General features: G+C 34.6%; 1 protein-coding gene across 3 annotated transcripts in view; it reads right to left on the minus strand.

The window, feature by feature from the left end:
* RCOR3 (REST corepressor 3) overlaps positions 1–20,990 on the minus strand; it is a 43,398-nt gene that overhangs the window by 13,737 nt on the left and 8,671 nt on the right. For 2 of the 3 annotated variants that reach the window (XM_070396636.1, XM_070396637.1), the window contains exons 3-9: positions 19,541–19,618; positions 16,820–16,872; positions 15,042–15,203; positions 13,469–13,593; positions 12,640–12,718; positions 6,743–6,961; positions 5,025–5,102 (exon numbers count right to left, since the gene is read on the minus strand). In XM_070396636.1, coding sequence (XP_070252737.1) covers positions 5,025–5,102; positions 6,743–6,961; positions 12,640–12,718; positions 13,469–13,593; positions 15,042–15,203; positions 16,820–16,872; positions 19,541–19,618 — 794 coding nt within the window. Of the gene's footprint in view, positions 1–5,024; positions 5,103–6,742; positions 6,962–12,639; positions 12,719–13,468; positions 13,594–15,041; positions 15,204–16,819; positions 16,873–18,972; positions 19,150–19,540; positions 19,619–20,990 lie in introns of those variants that run through there. The other variant, XM_070396638.1, reaches the window with a different exon arrangement.

Below are 20,990 nucleotides of genomic sequence, written 5' to 3' on the forward strand. Positions count from 1 at the left end.
CTGGTTCCACTTGAGGCTAACAGAGATTCATCTACTCAAATGCTCATGAGGGAAAATAATGGAGTCAAATCTTACTCAGATGTGAGGTTCTAAAACCAGCCTATACATTTTAAAAACGTTTTGTCAAATTTACTTTTGAAATGTTCTCACAAAGGCAGCCATGGAGATGGGCACACAGGCCCAAAGCGTTAGGTATTCTTCCAGCATTGGGATGGGCCACTCGTTTTTTAGTTAAATCCCAGATGAAGCCTTTGGCGAGAATTTAGGGTAGTATTGAATGAAAAAGATGAACACATATTTAAATACTACAATCTCACTAAGTTCAAGGACATACTCACACAGGAGGCATGTGGAAGTTAACACTGACTAAAGGGACAGCGGGCTCACACTTCCCAGCCTCGTAGCTGCTCACTCAGGGGCATACACTTGGTGAATGGAGTTCAGGCAGAATGGCCAGTTTTACCAAGTTTGCTATGACTAACTATGTTCTTTGTTTTATTTGCAGAATATGTCATTCAATTGTGTCATTTAAATGTACATATCAAGTGATAAGATTGGTATTTTCAATGAGAAGAGAGAGAAATGAATTCTGAAGATAAAAACTTGGAGAATGTCTATATTTACGTATAGAAAGGAAAATACAGTTGAGACATAATAGTTATAAAAGAGAACATAGCCTCTCAAAAGTTAAAGGAAAAAGAGAGGTTGACATCTATGTCCTGGGCTCAGAAAAATGCAAAGGAAACAAGGAGTTAGAGCTGTGGAAACTGCTCATTAGCACCAATGTTAACCTTTAAGAAGAAACCTCAGTAGAAAAATGCAGGGGGTGGGGCAGGGGAGGAAGGGGTTGAAATTGTTAAGGAATTAAACAGTCTAGGTGTGACAAAATGGAAGCAATGGAAGAGGGGTCAGACTGAAGGAGAAAAGGAGTAAAAAAATGTAAATACATAGGATTCTTTTCAGTCACTGATCTTTATATTCTTTTAAACCCAAGAAACTTTGGTAGAGATTAATTTATATATCTAGGAATCTGAAACTGTGTGGTAGTTGTGGTTAGCTGGATACCACTGAGAACATTTTACAGCAACCCCAGTCTGAACTACCATTGTTTTAAAAATAATAAAATGTTAATATAAAACAAAATAATCTAATACAGGGTGGGCAAAAGTAGGTTTACAGTTATGAATACAAATAGTTTAGTCCTATATTCAGTATCTTTACTGCATTATTCCCCTGCTAACTTACTTTGTCTTTATTATCTGTCCCATTTTTGTCAGTAGTGGATTTGTAACACCTCTGAGTGGGAAGAGTTAGAAAAGGTCACCAAGTCAAACCTTCCACGCAAGGCCAAAAATTCCATACAACATCCATATGAAAGAATGTCACCAACCCCGGGCATGGAAACATCCACAGATGGGGGAATTTCTCGCTTCAAAAAGCATTCCTTTCTCAGTTTCTTGCTTCCTGGATTAATTAACCTCCTTACCTCCACCTACCTCCACCCAAAACAAATCAAAGCATAACCAAACATGCCATAACTCCCATCACTCTCATGTACTTTCAAGGAAATACACTCATTTCTACTTGCAATGGTCTTTGGATTTATCACTTGCTGTCCATTTCTACAACTAATACCTGGCCCTACCCGGTGCCCCTTTACCATTTACTTTATCACTCATATGCTTGGTATTTTAGAAGCTGCAAAGTTTTTAAATTATCCTGTATAATACTGACAGGATAGCTTCCCTAAAATTAAAAATTTTCATTACTTCCTTCCTATATTGAAGAAACTAGAAGGTGTTTCCATTTAACTTAATTTAAAAGGTAGACTTCTCTTCCTAGGTCACACAAGGACTTTTATTCTCTGGTCCTTAACCGCTGATCTCTATCATAAAGAAGTCCCTGTTCAGCTCTACTTTGTTAATATCTCTCTCATACCTGGTGGTCATTGGTCCTCTGAATCCAAGTGTGCCTTCCTAAGTAGATAATATATTACTTGAGAAAAGACTGATTTACATGGGTTGGTGAATTCTCAATAGTTACTAGCACAATAAGGAGCACATAATAAGTGTTCAGAGAATACCTGTTGATCAGTTTTTTAAAATGCATTTATTTTCTTCCACTGGATCTATATTTTGAATGTACTGCTCAACACCAAAACACTGTTCATGAGTCCCTGTGCCTGTCCTTTTTGTATGTACAAAAATCCCACTTATCCTTCAAACCTCAGTTGAAACAGCCCCCTCTGGGAAGAATTCCCTGATGATCCCAGATAGAATGAATAATGACCACTTGTTTTCCTTGTTAACACTTCACTTATAAATCTATCATACAACTCCAATCAGTTTCTGCAATTTCAACTCCTTCCTCCCCTGCCCCACTCCCTGAAAGTTCTTTTTTTAAAGGCAGATGGAGAAAAGGAGCAAAAAAAATTAATCTCTTCCTCATTTTTATGGGTCCCCCCTTTTCCCAAACACACACTTCCCACAGTGCCTAACACAGTGCTTTACACGAAATAAGTGATCAATATATATTTATCGAAATATGGACTTTCTTCATCAAAATTTTCCCTAAATAAAAATAAATACAACCAAATGAGTAAGTGAAGCATTTTAGTAACTGTTTACTTCCAGTTGAGTTATATCACTTAGTAGCCTATTGTTCCAAAAGTTAGTGAACTTCTTTAGGTTAGAAATTCTTTAGATTAGGTGATAGATTACATGATTTTTCAAGGTCTTTACTATGACTGTAAACCTAGTATTTTGAAATATGTGTATCTATTCAATTTGCTCTCCCCTGAAAAACAATAGGAATAATATAATAAACATATGTTGATAAAACTTTCTAGATGATAAAAAATATATGCATTTTCTAGTCATATGAGTTCAATAAATCAACCTCAAAGTAATATTCAAACTTTAATGTACAAATGGTAGAGAGTTAAGATTGTAGTTGTTTCATTTTGATTTATTTTTACAATAAACCAAAAGATGTAATAAATGTTCAGTAACTTCTAGCCCAATAAATGGATTTAAATGGGAGAATCTATTATAGGATTTTCCTGTTCCATGAAAACCTCCAAAAGTAAGAGGCAGCATATTAATCTAAGACTCCAAATGGAATCTAAGAATCTGAAATATAGCCAGAGGTTCACTATTTATGACATGTGACCTTGATCAAGCCAGTTAACCTCTCTGACTTGAGAGGCCCAGTTTAAGGAGGCCCAGTTTCCTCATGTAAAATAATAGTATTTGCTTCATCTACTTCTTGGAATTTCTGAGAGCATCAAATGAGGTAGCACATAGGGAAGTTGTAAGTGCTATTACTCTTGTACATCTTACTTTAAATAATGTTAATGAGTGTGATGATCCTGCACTTTTCTGGAAAGCTTGAGATTAGAATGATCATTTCCTTGAAAATTTGGTAGACTTTTTCTGTAAAAGTGTTTGGGCCTGATATTTTCCTCTGAGAAAAAAATGTTATTTTTCTTTCTTTTTATTTAATGCTTATATATTATTCAGGTTTTCTTCCTTTTCTTTTCTTTTTTTAAAATATATTTCATTGATTTTTTACAGAGAGGAAGGGAGAGAGATAGTTAGAAACAACGATGAGAGAGAAACATCGATCAGCCGCCTCCTGCACACTTCCCACTGGGGATGTGCCCGCAACCAAGGTACATGCCCTTGACCGGAATCGAACCTGGGACCTTTCAGTCCGCAGGCCGACGTTCTATCCACTGAGCCAAACTGGGCACGGCAGGTTTTCTTCCTTTTCAAGATAATTTTGATAAGACATATTTTCCTTGGAATTTCTAAGTTTTGTTTAAATTTTCAAACACATTGGCATAAAGTTCTTCATGGTATGCCATCATGTTTTCAACATCTGCTGCAATTTTACATTTAATTATTAAGTTATATTTTTATATTATAGGCATTTTTGCTGCAATAATATAAAAATTATAGTAGTATTTTTGGTATCACACTATCTTTAAATAAATAAATGTCACCAGAATGTTTGTCAGTCTACCTGAGTTTGGAATGATATTAGCCTATGTATATTTCATTCTTTTACATTTCCTAACCTTGAAAGAGATTATTCAAAACAAACAAACACAACTTCCTTCCTGATTCTGTTTTCTGAAAGGCTATACTGAGTAAGAAGGCACAGGGTGCACTGGTTCTGAAGCATTTCTGCTTTGCCCCTCCCCAGCCCTTCACACACTCATTTCAGATATTTCGACCTGCGATTTAGTTGGGGGAGTGGAGAAATGTCCCATTAGGACGAAATAAAATTATTTGGTTAGTACGTAAACAGAAAGGCAAGTCCAGGATATGAAGCGTAACATAGTAATCTTTAAAAAAAATAGAGAGAAAAAAGATTTTATAATAGCTCTGTAAAAAGACTTGATTGAACCTTATGGGAATTTAATGCCTATAATTATCACAAATAGCAAAAACATTAAGTTTCAGTTGAAATACAAGCAAGATTTGAGAAAATGGTCAATCTGTTTATTGTTTTTACATTTCATATTTTCAGGGATATAAGTACAAGAATGTAAGTTTGCATACTAAAATCCTAACTGGACATCTCAGCTAAAAGACAAATACCTTAAATTAAAATTGAAATCTGTTAAAATTAGCTCTATATTTGGTGATCTTTTTCTTGCTGTGTTACCAATTCACACAAGCAGAAATGGGCTGTGAGCAAACACTGCTGCAGACCCAGAAATGGACTGGCTTGCTCATCAATGACCTTCTGGTTTTGCATACACTGGGCCTACCTGTATAGCTATATTTCCTAATTACTTTGCTTGACAGGAAGTGCTAAAGGCAGAAAGGAAAAATTATTTAACTTAAATTATTAGCCAAGTCTCAAAAGACTATCACAAAATAGACTTAATAAATTATCCATATTATAAAACCTTAAACCTTCAAAGTATTAACAATACATGTGACCAAAATAGTAGCTGAACACTGGATAACTCAAAGAACAAGGTTAGTCACAGATATTCATCAATGACGTACCTCAGGAGGTTTGAATTCTTCAATTCCTCCTTCCATTTTCTGTTTAAGTGCACTGTTTACTTGCTTAGCATTCTGAACCTTCAATAAAAATAACCCAAAATATGAATCAGAACACGTACTTAGGTGAGTGCTCACTAAATGAAAAGGATATGTATACCAAACCCTCTTAGATTTTATTTCAGAAGGATAGACACTTATCACACTTAGGGTGCAATATTCCACTCATTCAACTAATATACACATCAACTTATATAATCTATCTAAGAGATTATTAGACATAGTTCACAACTCATAGTATTTGAATGTATTTTAACAATGTCTCTTATAACCAAATATAACTGATATATAGGAATAAAAATCCATCAATATTTTTCAATACCATAATGTATTTTATTTTTATTGATTTCAGAGACGAAAGGAGAGGGAGAGAGATAGAAACATCAATGATGAGAGAGAATCATTGATCAGCTGCCTCCTGCACGCCCCTCGCCTGGGGAATTGAGCCTGCAACCTGGGCATATCCTCTGACAAGGAATCAAACCATGCCCTCTTGGTTCACAGGTTGATGCTCAACCACAGAGGCACAATGGCCGGGCATCATAATGTTTTTATCAATAACAAGGAGTTATCAACAAGATAGTTATTGTCAGGCAAGAAGGGTAAAGGGCACAAGGGCAGCAGAGATGGGATTAAAAATGAGGGATTTGATTGAAAGGGAATTTCAGAGATGAAACTCACATAATTTGGTTACTACTTGGTTTGTGTGTGTTGGGGCAGTGATACTGGCAAGGGATGAATCTAAGATGATTCTGATGTTTCAACAGAGAACATTTGGGGGTTAGATGAAATATCTAGCAGGCAGCTGGAAATACAGCTACAGAGCTTGGGAGAAAGTCACAGCTTGAGAAGTAGATTCAGAAGTCACTGGCATATAGTGTAAGGTTGACTGGTATAGACCAAGAAAGTGCAGTCTTAGAAGAGTAACTAGACCGAAGGGATAAACAACAACAGAAACAAACAAAAAAGGGAAAAGATGACTGAGAAAGGCCAGAGACCAAATAACAGCCATTCACTGAGTACTTACTATGTGCTAAGCACTGTTTTAGGCACTTATGATATATTATCTTGTTTAATTCCTCCCAACCATCACATTATTATCCATGTTTTAAGATGAAGAAACTGAAGTTAAGAGAAGTTGAACAGCTTCCCTAAAGTTACATGGGAAGTAGATAGTGCAACCAGGGTTAGAACCTAGGTTCACTGACTCCAGATGCTGACTCTTAACCACTACCCGATGATGATGATACTTTTATACTGCTACTAGTACTACTACTGGTGATGAGGATGAGGATGAAGAGAGTAGCCACTATTCCTTCAAATGTGCCAAACCCTGCTAAAAATCTACAGGCATCATCTCAAATAATTCCCAACAACCTGTAGGAAAAGTATGATTATTATCCCCAATTTCATAGATATAAAATTGAAAGTGTAGAGAGATTCTACCATTTCCCAAGATCACAAAGCTAACAGGTAGCAATGCTGGGATTCAAACCTAGAATAGACAGAGGCATCTTACAATTTGGAAACAAGGTAAACTTTAAAGAACAAAGCTTATGTAAATGGGTCACGAGAAAAATAGGCAAAATTTTGAGTTTACTTAGGTAAAGTGGATAAGCAAAATGGACAGAATCATTAAAACTATGACTTTTATAAAATACCTGGCGTTTTAAAGAGATCAACTCCATGTCCAGTTGCCTGAGGATAGTGTTGGCTGCATTGGGACTACAGGAAACAGCTACCACATCTTCCTGGGTTAAATACATGCCCTTAGGTGGACGGCACTTAGAACGCTGAGAATGATGGCGGTGTTGTAAACTCTGATACTCTCTCCTTCCCAGTCCAATCTTGCTAGTTTGGACAGGTTGTTCGGTATTACCCTGGAAGAACAAAGATAGAATAACAGGTCGTTTCATTTTGAACATAAGGCGAAAACTGTCTATTACTAGTAGAAATATCTGCTGCAGTAAGTACATCTAGAAAAACAGTTCTAACCAATTAGATTATGTATGAGTCCAAACACACAGACGCACACACAGAGCTCACCAGTTGGGGAAAAATAAGCATGCAACATAATGTATTCTTGATTCATCCACTCAATAAAATGTTTGATTTCTACACCCAGAGGACTTTGAACAAAAGAAAAAATAGTTGAATTCTAAACTATTCCTGTTTGTTCAAGAGGGGACATATTTTCCCTAAGCAATAAAGGGCAAAACAAAAACAATGCTATTAACATTAAGTACAAAGTTTTTATAACAAAGTAAGTAGCCTAGCCGGTGTGGCTCAGTGGTCGAGTGTCAACCTATGAACCAGAAGGTCATGGTTTGATTCTTGGTCAGGGCACATGCTTCAGTTGTGGGCTCAATGCCCAGTGTGGGGCATGCAGGAGGCAGTCAATAAGTGATTCTCTCTCATCATTGATGTTTCTATTTCTTCCTTGCTCTCTGAAATCAATAAAAAAATACATATAAAAAATGAAAGTAAGAAAAGGGATAAATTAGGAATTATGATAAGTGGCAGATTAGACAGCTCATAAAAAAAGGTAACTTTTCATTCTCACTTTAGAGTTGTTGAAAGAGAAGTATGCTGCTAACTAAAGGTTAAGAAGGACACAATTATCTTGATCATGACAACATTTCAAAACTTTAAGTCTATTTATCTGTGAATAAAACAAAATGTGAATTTACATTTTGGAAGACATTAAGAAATTTCTAAGAATGATAACCATGAACTAAGCAGGATTTCATTATTACTTGCAATATTCTTAAAAGTATGATATAGAAATATAATGTTATTTTGTGCTTGTGAGACAGGAATCCATAAGAAACTGTGTCCATTAGGTTGAAAGCTATTCACAGAACAGACTTAATCCAATTCTTTAGAAAAGGAACTCTGAGCAAAAGTTATAAAATAATTGTATAATAAAGCAAAATCCACTTTGTTGCTTAAAATCCAACTCAAAGTTACACATGGCAGACATGATGCTGAGGGAAACTCCTCCCAATTCAGCACTCCTAAAGTTGCTGGATACATTTTTTAAAAAATCTTATAAAATTCATTTCTGAGCTGGTAAGAAGTGAGGAAATGCCTCAGAGACCAGAAATGCTGAGAGAGCAGGAATCCAGAGGGATTAAGTATGCAGGAGGTGGCATTTGCCTAAAGCCTGGGCTTCAGTGGACAGCAGACACAGGGCCCAGGAGATAAAGCCAGAACTCTGGAAGGGACTTCATCACTGTGCAAGCAGAAAAAAGTCCCTGTCCTGCAGAGGGAGAGGATGATTAAAGGGAGTCATGCCTACCTTATCTTTGGCTGAACGGAAAAGAAACCAAAACAAGTCTCCCTGAGAATCCCTAACCATAGGCCTACATTCAAGCAGGTTTGAGGATTAGCTTGAAAAATCCAAATTCCAAAATATTAAGTGTCTCAGATGGTGTGCTTTCAGACACTTAACCGAAGCAAATGCAAACTGTCTCTAGAAAAATGCACTTTAAACCCAGGTCTCAAAATTTTTCTCAAGTATGCTCGAAGGAAAATGAGCTCACAGCTATTAATTGTTATACAAACAATAGAATTATACCTGCAAAGCCTACAGATATTAGCATTACTAAAGGTAACTCAATAAATGTGTTATACGTGTACAAAGAAATAAAAGAATTAGGCCGGGTAGATCAGTTGGTTAGAGCATTGTCCCAATGTGCCAAAGTCCCAGCTTCGATCTCTGGTCAGGGCACATACAAGAAGCAACCGATAAATGTACAAATAAGTGGAACAACAACTTGATATTTCTCTCTCTCTCTCTCTCTCTCTCTCTCTCTCTCTCTCTCTCTCTCTCCCCGTCTCTGAAATCACTAAGAAAAATAAAAGGGCCCTGTCCCATACACCAAAAGGTTCTTCTCTCTCTAAAGATCAATAAGAACATGCCCTTGGGTGAGGATTTATACCAGTGGTTCCCAACCTTCCAAATGCCGAGACCCTTTAATACAGTTCCTCATGTTGTGGTGACCTCCAATTTCATTGTTACAAATTGAACATAATTAAAGCATAGTGATTAATCACAAAAACAATATGTAATTATATATGTGTTTTCCGATAGTCTTAGGCGACCCCTGTGAAAGGGTCGCTCGACCACCAAAGGGGTCGCAACCCACAGGTTGAGAACCACTGATTTAAACAAACAAACAAACAAACAAAAAAAAGAATTGAAAATATGGAATGTTCTTTTAAGGAATGAGTCTATCAAAACTGATGAAGCAAAGGAACTAAATAGAATATCTAGAAATAAAAAACATTAGAAACAAAATTAGAAACTCAATGGATGGGTTACTAAAAAGATTAGACAGAGCTCAAAAAAACTGTTGACTTAGAATGTACATATAAGAAAAACGGCTACAATGCATTATAGAAATATGGAAAGACAAAAGAGTGGAAAATGTGAGTGGTTAAGAGGTAAGTGTAAGTCCATTATATTTCTAAAGGGATTCCCAAAGGAAAGGATAGAGAGAAGGAAGAACAAGCAATATTCAGAGGCAATAAATAAGAATTTTACAGAACTTAAGAAGACATAACATTCAGAAAATTACAATGAATCCAAAGCAAGTTAAAAAAAAGAAATCCATAATCAGATACATCAAAGTGAAACTACAGAACACTAAGACAAAGAAGAGATCGTAAAAGTTGATAGAGAAAAAGACAAATTACCTCCAAAGGGATGATAATTAGCCTGACAGCAGACTTCTCTACAGCAGGGATAGAAATCAGAAGCAGTAAAATAATGTCTATAAATATTAATTGTCAATCTAGGAGTCTAACCCCAACAAAACTAAGATTTCAAGAAGAATGGAGAAACAGACATTCTGGACAAAACTGACTGCATTTATAACTAAGAGGCCTTCAATAAATTTACTTGGAATGGATATACTTCAGTAAAAAGGGAAATTATTATTTTTATTTTTCATATACATTTTTATTGATTTCAGAGAAGAAGGGAGAGAGAGAGCTAGAAACATCAATGATGAGAGGGCATCATTGATCGGCTGCCTTCTGCATGCCCCCTACTGGGGATTGAGCCTGCAACCCAGGCATGTGCCCTGATTAGGAATCGAACTGTGACCTCCAGGTTCATAGGTCAACACTCAACCACTGACCCACACCAGCTGGGCAAAAGGGAAATTATTTTTGAAGAAAAGTCTAAGATTTAAGAAAGAATGGTAGGCAAAATAAATTTTAAACATGTGGGTAAAACTAAATATACAATGACTATATGTTTAATTTATAAATTTAAACCAAGATGTAACTAAAACTGAACAAATATAACATATAAATCTGAAATCAATAAATATATTTTTAAAAAATAAAAATAATTTCCTGGTCAGGACACATGCCCGTGTTTTGGGCTTGGTCCCCAGTGGGGGACGTGCAGGAGGCAGCCGATCCATGGTTCTCTCTCATCATTGATGTTTCTATCTCTCTCTCCCTACCTCTCTAAAATCAATACAAAAACATTTTAAAAAGAACAAATCTTCTATCCATGAAGTTTTGAAAAAAGAAGAAATTTGTGCTAGTTTTGCTGTTACACCTCAAACTGCAAAAGTTATGGCCACGATGGGTGGTAACTACTCAGTTAAGATGCAAAAGGCATTAAATTTGTGGGTGGAAGATAAACAGAAAACTTATGTTCCAACTGACGGTGTGTTGAGCCAAAAGCACTGAACCTTTATTAATACCTCAGCAAAGGATCCCTGAAAGGAGCGACACTAAGCCATTTACTGCAAGTAAAGGATGGTTACACAGATTTAGGAAGAGGTTTGGATTGAAAAATATAAGAATGACTGCAGAGGAAGAGCTGTTGCCACAGTTACAACAGAGTTAAATAAATTAAGGAAAAAGGTATGTATTCATAGGCGAAAACATACCATATACAGGGTACAGTACTAGCCGTGGTTTCAGGCATCTACTGAGGTGTTAGAACGTATCCTCTGTACATAAGGGGGAAACTACTGTATCCTGAAACAGAATAATACTAGAGGGCCGGTGCACAGGAGCCCTCTGGCCTGTGGGGACTGGGTCGAAACCGGCAGTTTGACATCCCCCGAGGGGTCCCGGATTGCCAGAGGACACAGGCCAGGCCGAGGGACCCCACCGGTGCACAAATCCGTGCACTGGGCCTCTAGTAAACACTATAATACAGCAATAAAAAGAATTGCAAAAACATATTGGGCAACAAGAACAAAACACTGCTAGTAATTAGCTGGAATACATACAACATGATTCCATTTAAATAAAGTATGAAATGGACAAAACTAAATGAGAGTTGCTCAGAGATACATGCACATGTGCTAAAACCATTAAAATAAGGGAAGTGAATAACTGATAAATTTCAGGATAGGGTTCTCTTTCCAGGATAGAGGTTCCCTCGGGAGAGAAGAGAGGGCAGAGTGTAATTAAGGAAACACGCACAGGACTTCTGTTTCTTAAGTTCAGCGATGGACACACTGGTGTTTATTTTATTATTATTCTTTACACTGTACACATCTCAGGGAAGTGTAGCTCACAATTTTAAAAGTTAGATCTGTGTTAAGGGCAATAATACAGTATCATTCCCTGCCGGATGTCCCTATCATCTGTGAAAGAGCAGAGAAATGAATGAAGCTGCTGACATGCACTGCAGTATTCTTATTTTTTAACTTACTTTCCCTTCACATTATTTACCAATAGGATGAACTCACAGGCAAACAAAGACAAAATTTGTATGTATCACCTCACATAGATGGACAAAACAATGTTACTTCCACTATTCCATAGCTGCCTATAGCTCATAAGCCTTTATCCATCAACATTAAGTCTATTTTTTACAGTTATACAATTCCTTGCCTTAATAAATGAGCATGTATAAAAATTTAGCCTGTTCTTAATGATTTTAAGTCATCATCATTATCATCACATTGAGGAATATGTGTGCTTTGCTAGTTAGGGATTCTTCCATCTCTTCCACTGAGGCAGCTTTCAATTTTCACTGCTGTCAGTATACCTGATGCTTATTTCTAAGTTGGTATAATATGAAACAAAGAAATGTTTTCAAGAAAAACTGGGTAGGCCCTGGCCGGGTAGCTCAGTTGGCTAGAGCATCATCCTGATAAGCCAAGGTTGCAGGCTGGATCCCTGGTCAGGGCACAGAGAGGGATCAACCATTGATTCCTAAAATCAATAAAATAAAAATTTAAAAAAAGAAAGAAAAAGTACTAAAAACCAGAAAGCTTAATTTTACATGAGATACATGAGGGTATTTTATTTCCTTTCTATGGATTAAAGAGCAGGGATCGTGACAGGGTTTTTGATACTTCTGAATGGACATAACCAAAAATTACTTAAATCATTGGCTAATTGGAGTTGCAGATATTAAAGCTTTTCCAAAAAATTCTAATTAATATTAGAATTTATGACCTCCTAAATCATTATGTAAAAACATTTTTCATAAGATGAAGAAAAAAAGAGTCTTTTTTTTTTTTTTAGTGGAAACTTAGAATAATTTTACAAGCACTCTGATGATCACCATTACCTCTTTTTTGGCTTCTTTTTTGGGATCATAATCACTATCGTTTCCATCCATTGGATGTGTTTCTTCCACATCATCATCACTGGGAAGAGACAGAGATTAGTAAACTTAATTCCTTTCTTTTTATTCTATTCCAGTGCTCTTATCAAATGGTAATATCAAATGCTAATAATTTTACTAAATATTCCCCAACAGAACAAGGGCTGCCCCGAGGAGATAGGCTTTTAAAATTTAGATTTCTGTAGTGTTTAGAAATATTTAAGGCATACAGAATCATTTTAGCTAACATAACTGCTAAATATCTTTCCTAAATAAATAAGGAAGATATTTAGAAAGAAATATTATTTGGGAAAGAGAACACTATTAACTTGATGTAATACTAATTATTTTAGTTCTCCAGTTGGATAATAAAGACAAACAAAAACCAGTCAGCAAAATTATTTTATACTGCCATAAAGATACAGCTACAGTAACATGGACTTCAGAGTCACTCAGGTAACTGTGGAAAGAGCATCTTCTAGAGAATATATTTATTAGATCCTAAATATATGTATTAAATATATTACTACTAAAAAAAGCATTTGTGATTACAGTCAAACACAGCTCAAATATAACTCAGTTGCAATGTTCGCTGGCTATGATTAACAGTTCAGAGTTGAAGAGAGTTCTTACTACTAAGATTTTTGATCACTCAGCCCTTCTTATCAGAGCAGAAACATGAATATAAGAGAAATACTTACAATATGTTGTGATAATTTTTCTGCCTTAGGAAATGTAATCAATCCAATACAGTGTTCCTATCAATGTAACTATATAAAGGCATCCAACCTACCTGTCACCCTGATTATGTCTATTAGCTAGTTTCCGAGCCTGGCGATCCATCAAGCTTGTCCTAGATCGAGTTTTTTTCCAGGAATAGTAATATTTTACAAGACTAGCAATGGTCTTATCTGGAAGCTTAAAAAAAAAATCATGTTAATATCAGCAAGTTTAATTCGTAAACTCCAATGAACAGAATATTTCTGATATTATTCTTTGATACTTAGCAAACAAGGGCATAGATAAAACATTTTCATGAGTACCTCTATAAATTACAAAGATAAAAAGTGTGTTGTGGTCACAGCATTCCACTCACACCTATGACACTGACATTGTTGAATAAACATGCCTTTTTTTTTGTTCTGAGGGAGAAGAGAAAGACGTCACAAACACAGCAAGAATGGCCCCAGAAGTCCTCAACACAGGCAATGTTAGTATTTAATATTTGTTTTCCTTAAATAATTACTCAATTCTTTTTTTCCCTATGTAAATCAGTTTTTATTGATATGTAATTCACATATCATAAAAATCTCCAATTTAAAGAGTACAAGTCAGTGGTTTTTAGTATATGCGCTAGTTATGTGTAACCATCACTAAATTCCCGACATCTTCATAACCTTGAAAAGAAATCCTATACCCATTAGCAGTCATGCTTATTCTCTCCTTAACCTAGTCTCTATGGATTTGCTTATTCTGAACACTTCATATAAATGAAATCATACAATATGTGACCTTTGATATCTTAATATGAAGAAAAAAAGTCTTTTTTTAGTGGATCTGTAGAACAATTTTACAACATGCTTCTTTCAGTTAGCATATGTCCCAGAAAAGCTATTCAATTCTTAACAACGATTTTTTTGAATCATTTTGTTTTAACAGGTTTTAAAATGAGAAATAACGCAAATAGACTTTAGCTACCAAATAAAGTCTTTGGGCAAAAACTGACAAATGATCATGCACTGATTTGTCATCCAGGCAAACAAGAATGCACACTCCCAATCAAAAACGTTCTTTTCAATTATGGAAGACACTCAGATATTTTTGCAAACGTTATCTAGTTTTTATCCATTCAGGTTAAAAGTGTTTAATGCAGCACTTCTCAGGTTTATATTATTTTGACACAATACTAAAAACTTAAGAGCTAGAAAAGCGATTTTCTTGTAAAAAAAAAAAAAAAGCAACAGCACTTGGACAATACTGAATTACAGAATATTTAAAAATTGATGTTCATATCTAAAGGAATATAAATTAGAAAATAAAATCCTTATGTTAAAAAATAAAACATTTAAAAATAAAATTATGATTTTTTTCCCCCTGGAATGACAAACTTTTAAAACAATACCATTACACATATATTTAAGTCATAATAAAAATAAAAATTAATTTATTACAATGAAATAGCAAATAACTGTCATGCCTTAGAATGGTTGTAGACAATAGCACTCTATGCAAATATACCTATTTCAAAATATTTTTAAACATTAACATGATTGGAAAACTTGTTTTCTATTTAAGAATTCGGAAGTTTAATATCAGCATAAAATATCATGCAGGTATGAATCACACTAAGACCAAAATTGCCATACCATTTGTTGAATCCTGTGAAAGCTCTTCCCATGAAAACTAAAGGCTTGTTCAAATAGGACTTTATCTTCCACTGTCCACTCATCCGGAAAGGGAGTGAAATTAGGGAGGTCAGCGAGGGACTTCTCAATGTTATGTTTATGCCAGAACAACATGCCAAGTGCCTTTGAAGAGAAATCAATCCCCTTTGGTTTTAATGGGCTTACGTTCCATCACACTTAAGAGAATTAAATACAAATTATGTGAAAATCTTAAGCCTGTGACTTCAACTAAAGATACACTCACAGTTTGGGGTTTTAATCAGGGTTGCCCAAGTAGCAGACCTCACTTATTATTTCTTTTAACAATGCCTCAGAACAGTGAATGTTCTTGCATACCATGTCTGCTGCAGAATCTAAGAAACACAGTTAGCTGAGGAGAGTGACTATGATTACTAAAGCACGTTTGAAGGCTCATATCAAGACTTTTACCCACATTTATTCATCTGTCAATGTGTAGAGAAAAATACACTAAAAAAAAAAATCCAAAAAATCAGTAACTGAATGAAAACTATGGATTCTAACAAAAAACTGGAAGTGCTCAGTCGAGACTTTGAGAAATACTTGTTTTAACCTTTTAGAAATATATCATGGACTCAACAATTCTAAGGAGAGTACCTCAACTATAAGTATAACAATCTTTTATCATCTATGTTTTTAAAAGTTCTTTATTATCATAATGTACACAAAGAATTAGTATGGGCATGTTAATAACGTCAATGACTTTATTAGCAAATCGTAGGAAAGCCTGAAATGAATGATTTCCAACAGTTCCACAATTTTCTCTTCTACTGTAGGTAAATAATAGGCCTTTGTCTTTATAATAAGGTACTGAATATCATTTAAGGGATAAAGTTTTATTTCTTAAGAGACTTAGCAACTTTTTTAATATTGAGCTTTAAAGTTAATTTTTATACTTTGGTAATACTCCTTTAAAATGAACATGAAAATGAACCTATATGCAGTCCCATTTTAAAGGATTAACTTTCTTAAATATTAAACAGAAAGTCAAGGCTTAAAAACAAAATACATAATCAAAGGCTTCAAAATTCACAAAAAAGATTACTGCATTTGGATAAACATCTCAATTTCATAAAAATGTTTTTTTATTATGTAACCATGTTACTGACCATAAAGTTAGCTCTTAATAATCCAGGTTACAGATAATTAACTTATTTTACTAGTAATTCTGATAAAGGTTGATCTAATACTTAGTTGAAATGAAATTTAAGAATCTCTATTTCATTTTCATTTTTCCATGCTCTTCATCCCCTCATTACTAGGGATAAATAAATCATAAGCTATATATATCTCCTTTTAAATTTATCTAAATTAAAAAAAAACCTTTATGCATTATTTCATTCATAATGGAAAAATCTTAAATATTTCTAAAAGTTTAAGTTCTTTTAGATTCAAAAGTCAAAGAGAATTACCTGTACTCAAAAAATTTTCCCTTTTTCGTAAGCATTTGCCAGAGTAGTCATGAAGGCTTTCAGACACTTTTATAACTCAAATAGAGTAAGAAACAGAGGTATTTAGAGAAAAATGTTCAAGCCCTTGAGACAAATAATGTTTATAAAAGCAAAATCCTTAATGTTGAGAGGTCAGACTTTGTTAGGACTTTTGGTATCTCTAAAGTTGGTTGAACTGCTTCACTTTTAGGACAGAAATTATCACGAGATGTTCTCTGAATTTCATAAATGTTGAGGCAAGCCTTAATATTAAAATGTTTCTTTACATACCTGTTCCACATTGTAGCCATGTTTCTCCTTTGCAATGGCAATATATTCATCCACTGTAATGAAACAATGGTATATAATTAATTATATTCACTTCATTTGCCCAGGTCTACGATTTGTGTGTGTGTGTGTGTGTTTTTAACAAAGCAGAATTTAAGAATGTATATTACAGGAATAAAAAAATAGCCAAAGTTATTTTTCATAAAATGTTACAAAAAAGACTTTTAGTTCTATGAATAGGATCAAAAGTACACTTGGTTTAAAATTTTACTTAGTATGACTTATATGACCAAAAAAATCAACCTGTGGGTAGCCAACAGAGCCTAATTACACTGTAATACATTAGATAATTTCTTGATTTTTCTGCCACAGTCTTTATTTGAAATCACTCAGCTATTTAAGACCCCATTTCATATTTAGAGTAGGCCCAAAGCCTTTACCTTCCTATTTTGTCAGCTATATATAGTTAGCAACATATTTAAATATACTTTAGTATCCCTAAAATTTTCTCCAGCATTTTCTGCTAGCTATACTAAAGGTGTTTGAATATTCCAGTTTCATTTACCCTCCACATGTAGTCAAGCCATTAGAATGTAGATAAGCACAGCTCCAGTGATGATACACTCGCTATTTCAAGGCCTCATTGAAGAGAAGTCTATTTCACATTCAGCAAGACTCAGTTTTATGTGAAGTCTCTACAGTCCTTCTTGATCCATCTATATTAATATTATAGTATTATAATGTGTGTGTGTGTATATACATATATATGCATATATTCTTTAAGCACATTTTTGAGAAGCAGTGGTTAGGAATTCTGATTCTAGAACTGCTAGTCTACCTGAACTTGATTCTCAGCCTTGTTACTAATGTTTTAACTTTAGGCAATTAAACTTGACCTTTTTGTACCTTAGTTTCCTCACTTTAAATAGTGATAAAATAGTACCTTCCTCCTAGGATTAAATGAGCTAATAGGTGTAAAGTGTTTAAAATAGCACATTTTAATTACTTTATAAGAATGTGTTATCATTATTGCTCAGAACAATATAGATTAATTTATGCATATGCTATTATAAAAAAATGCTGTTAGAATAACTATCTTTTATAGATGTTGTTATATCTCCTTAAGACTGTAAACTTTTGGTACAGAAAATCCAAATATTATATTCTGTTTAGAACCTATAGTACTTAAACACATGACAGGTGTAAATATATGCTAATTAAATTTAACAAAAATGTCCTATAGACCTATAAATAGAAGGCTAAAGAATACCAATCAACCTATGGTTCTTAAGGCAGGCTCTACATTAGAATCAGTGGAAGAGCTTTTAAAAAGTAAGTCTGGCCCTGGCTGGTATTGCTAAGTGGTTAGTGTTGGTCCCAGGAACCAAAGGGTCATAGGTTTGATTCCTGGTCAGGGCATATACTCAGGTTGCGGGTTTGATACCCACTGGGGTACATATGATTGATGTTTCTCTCTCACATCAATATTTCTCTCTCTCTACCTCTCCCTCCCTCTCTAAAAATCAATAAAAACATATCCTTGGGTGAAGATTAAAAATAATAATAAATAAATAAAAAGTAAGTCCAGGCTCCACCTCTGAAAATTCTGATTGATGGTTTGAGACAAGAGACCAGACATCAGTAGTGTTTATTTTTTTAAAGTTCCCCCAAGTGATTTCAATGCATAACCCTAGACCTTCAGTTGGATATTCAATATGAACACCATACTATCAGGAAATGTTGGTTTTCTGAATTTTGTTTATCACTTTGCTCAGAAAGGCACCACTGTATAAAAACAGTGCTAGAAAAGCAAAAGCCAATGACACTCTGATACTCAGTTTATGAATGAAAACCTTTGCCTATGAGTGAACCAAAGAAACACAACAGTGCTTAAATAGGAAAAATGATCTGGTATGCAGAATATTTTTCAGTTTTCAACTCTGAGTTCTCTTATTGCATCAATAAGTATACTTAGACTTACTATTATATGATCATTACTTTTCTAAATAAACCATCATGGGACAGCTATAAGATTTAGTAAATATTTTTAAAAGACCAGCTTATTTTATAGCTGCTAAAGGAGCTGTTCAGTGGTTCTTTTGTTTTAGTAAATTCAACGTAACTAAATGGAGGGATGGGGATCTTAGTTTTGTTACCTGCACGTTTCCTATATCTGATGTGCCGCAAAGGATCAGGTCCGCTACATCACATTGAAGTCTAAAGCCACACCATGATGCAAGAAGTGCATGGTCAATGATCCAGAAGGCCTCCGTCCAGAAATGGAGAGCACAGAGATGACCTGATTGATGGCTGCTGGAGTCAGTTCTTTCCCCTTTCCTCTTTAACATGGTACTGACAGTGGGCTCTTTGAAGTTGGAAGGCATTTCTTTACATCTCCATACACTGAGGAAAAACCTGGGCAGATGTCTACATAGGAACTCCCTCCCCTGCTTGAGGATTTAAGCAGCAAAATGCCATCAGATCCTAGGTCCTCTGTCTTCCTGGGCCTGACACAAATTGGAATGATCAACCCACTACCTTTCAAAAGGAAAAACATTCTAATATAACAACCTCCATCAAACAAAACAAAACAAAACAAAACAAAACAAGGACAAACTGTTTTTTCTTATGAGAATCTAAGAGACCCAAAAACAAATAAAAATTGCATTTTGAATTGGTTAGTAGATGCCTATTGACATAAATGTTCAAGTTCAGAAAACTTACATTTGGCATCTGGAATACTGTGATATGGAGACCATACAAGCATTCCTCCATTGTCTTTATCTGTGTACTTTGTAGCACCTGGGGAAAAAATAAATTACTTTGAATACGATGGATTTTTATTTACATTCAAAATGAGTATAACCAAGATTAGTTTATTTCTATATTATTATAGCACCTGCAAAGGAAGGCAAAGAGACAAAGTACAGAAAAATAAAGAGAAGGAAAACAGATTTACATCAAATACATTAAATATCCCATTTCCAAAAATGAAGGAAATTTCATAAACACTGAAGCTTACCCCCTTTAAATTAAAAAGAAAGATTTTAAGTACATTACACATCCCTACTTCTTTATAGATAGTAACTGACTTAACCTTGTATACATTACTTAGGAGTCATTAAAAACTCTTTTAAAACCATAGAGAATACCTCAGGTGGTAAGTTAATTGTTTTGCCCTATATCTAAATGGGCCAAGATTACTGTAATTTTTAAATACTTGTATCTGCTTTTTATAGTTTTTATTTAATCTTATTCCTGGCTAGAAGTCTGCCAGCTATTTCTTTTTAGACTTCATTTATTACATTTTACATTTATAAAAGTATGTGCTCTGTGTAAGAAGAAAACAAAGTAAAACAATGTAAAAGTTAATAATGCTACTTCTTTTTAAAGTAATTTGAGAGTCTACCTCAATCTAGGAATATACTACTGCTTGTTTCTAATTTTACTTCTAACTTGTTATAATCTAAAAAGTCAGAAAAATCAAGCTCTACTGACAAACAGCAGGTAAATTAAGAATAGACGGAATGAACGAATGCCTGGCACAGCTATCCCAGAGCCAAGTACATGCCTATGAGGTCTGGTCTTTTCTTGGCTACTTCCTAATTCATAGGTACATTCAAGGTAATTCAAACTACCAACAAATGAAGCATTGTTGCCACCTATTTTAAGAAGACTTGTTTATAAACATGTCATAATTGATTTTTATAAGGTGTTGATAGCTACCAGCAACTCATGGCCATAATTTCTGTCTATCTCTGACCCTCTTCTACATGTGGGTCTCTGACTCCCTCATGCATGCAAGGTTTCCATACTATGTATTAAGTTTTGTTATTTTCTCTTGCTAAAAAATAAAATACATATTTGATTTTAAACACATAAAATAAAAGCACAAAAACAAAGAGCCAAGTCATTCGATGGAAATAATACAGACATCCTATCTAAATAGGTCAGAAGCCTTTATTACTTAAACTCCATTGCTATTTCAAATGAGTATCCTAAACTTCAATCCTTTAAAATGGCACTGATTCTTTTTCACAATGGATTATAATTTAAATGCGACTTAATTAAGCACAGATTGCAACAAAGGTTTGCATTAAGTCTCAAGTCTTTTTGTTGTTGTTAATCCTACCCGAGGATATTTTTCCATTGATTTTTTTTAGGGAGAGTGAAA

This window comes from Myotis yumanensis, unplaced genomic scaffold, assembly GCF_028538775.1.
Source record: "Myotis yumanensis isolate MYYU_CA2020_CCGP unplaced genomic scaffold, mMyoYum1.0.hap1 SCAF_17, whole genome shotgun sequence".
Taxonomy (NCBI): domain Eukaryota; kingdom Metazoa; phylum Chordata; class Mammalia; order Chiroptera; family Vespertilionidae; genus Myotis; species Myotis yumanensis.